This window comes from Numida meleagris, unplaced genomic scaffold (assembly GCF_002078875.1).
Source record: "Numida meleagris isolate 19003 breed g44 Domestic line unplaced genomic scaffold, NumMel1.0 unplaced_Scaffold547, whole genome shotgun sequence".
NCBI classification, from domain to species: domain Eukaryota; kingdom Metazoa; phylum Chordata; class Aves; order Galliformes; family Numididae; genus Numida; species Numida meleagris.
The window spans coordinates 1-1,560 of NW_018364763.1; the positions used below are offsets into that span (position 1 = coordinate 1).

A 1,560-nucleotide genomic window follows, 5' to 3' on the forward strand; every position below is an offset into this window, starting at 1 on the left:
GGTGGGGGGGGGGAGGATGATGATGGGGTTGATGATGACTGCAAGAGGAGGAAGATGATGGGGGAAGCACGGCAGTGGTGGTGGTGGCGATGTGAGGACGATGGTGGCGGTGGCGTAGGAAGGGGGAAGGAGGCTGAGGGTGGGGAGAGGACGATGATGGCGTTAACAATGACTGCAAGAGGACGAGGATGGGAGAGCACGGCAACGGCGGCGGTGATAATGGTGATGGAGAAGGGGGAAGGGTGATGGTGATGGTGGGGCTGTTGGAAGGGGGAAGGAAGATGGCGAAGGGGGGAGGATGATGATGGTGAGAGGAGGAAGATGACGGGGGGAGCACGGCAACGGTGCCAGGGGGAGGACGGTAACAGCGGCGGTGATAACAGTGCTGGCAAACAGGGAGGACGACAGCGGCGGCGGGGACGTCGGAGTGGGGAGGGAGGACGATGGCGGGGAGGGGACGCTGCCGGTGGCGGAGGTGACGGGGGAGGACGAGGAGCGCGCGGGCAGAGGGCAGCTGACCCCCCCGCCCCCCCCAGGCCTTCGTGTTCCGCACCGTGAGCCGCACGCGGCCGCGCCGCTTCGTGCAGTGCGCCACGGTGGGCAGCTTCGCGGCGCGCTGGCAGGAGACGCTGTACAACATGTTCACCTTCGCCTGCCTCTTCCTGCTGCCGCTGCTCGTCATGCTGCTGTGCTACGGCCGCATCCTGGCCGCCATCTCGGGCACCATGAGGGCAGCGCGCGGTCAGTGCCCCCCGCACCCCTCCCCCCTCCCCGGGCCGTTCCTCGCCGATGCGGCCGCATTTCCCCCTCATTTCCCCCTCATTTCCCCCCACTTCCCACCCGTTTCCGTTTCCCCCCGCAGCGTCCTCCCGGGACGTGCAGCTGCGCCGCTCCCACGACCGCATCCCGCGGGCGCGCATGCGGACGCTGAAGATGTCGGTGGTGGTGGTGCTGACCTTCGTGTGCTGCTGGACGCCCTACTACCTGCTGGGGCTGTGGTACTGGTTCTCCCCGGAGATGCTGACCCGGGGCAGGGTGCCGCCGGCGCTCAGCCACATCCTCTTCCTCTTCGGCCTCTTCAACACGTGCCTGGACCCGCTGGTTTACGGGCTCTTCACGGTGCATTTCTGCGGCTGTGGCCGCCGGCGGCGCCGCCAGGACGCGGCCTCGGCGCTCAACGGCTCCGTCCGCGCCTCCGCCGCCCGCAGAGCCCCCGGCAGCGCCGGGAAGGACGAGCGGGAGGCGACCGAGGGGGGGGACCCGGCGGGGGGGAGCCCCAAAGGGCCTCGTGACGCCGCGCCGGGAGCAGCGGCCGAGCCGTCGGTTTTCGGCGGGTCCCGAAGGAGCGAGGACAGGAGGCGGAGCTCAGCTCGCGTTTAATGAAGGACAAACCGCGAGAGGACGACGGACAGAAATAAAAGTTACCGGAAAGGCCGCGAGCGGAGATGGGTCCGTGCCCCGGCGCCGAGCGGGCGGAGGGGACGGGGAACGGCCGCGGGCGGACAGAGCCCAGCGCTCCGCCCAGGATCGCGGCCGAGCGCCGCGTCACCTTCAGAGCGC

General features: G+C 69.3%; 1 protein-coding gene across 1 annotated transcript; it reads left to right on the top strand.

The window, feature by feature from the left end:
* Window positions 1-521: 521 nt before the first annotated feature.
* LOC110391843 (gonadotropin-releasing hormone II receptor-like) lies at window positions 522-1,554 on the top strand (the record flags this gene model as incomplete). Its single annotated transcript, XM_021383791.1, has 2 exons — window positions 522-741; window positions 863-1,554. Coding segments are annotated over 2 exons (738 nt in total), but the record flags the coding sequence as incomplete, so codon positions are not given.
* Window positions 1,555-1,560: the final 6 nt, after the last annotated feature.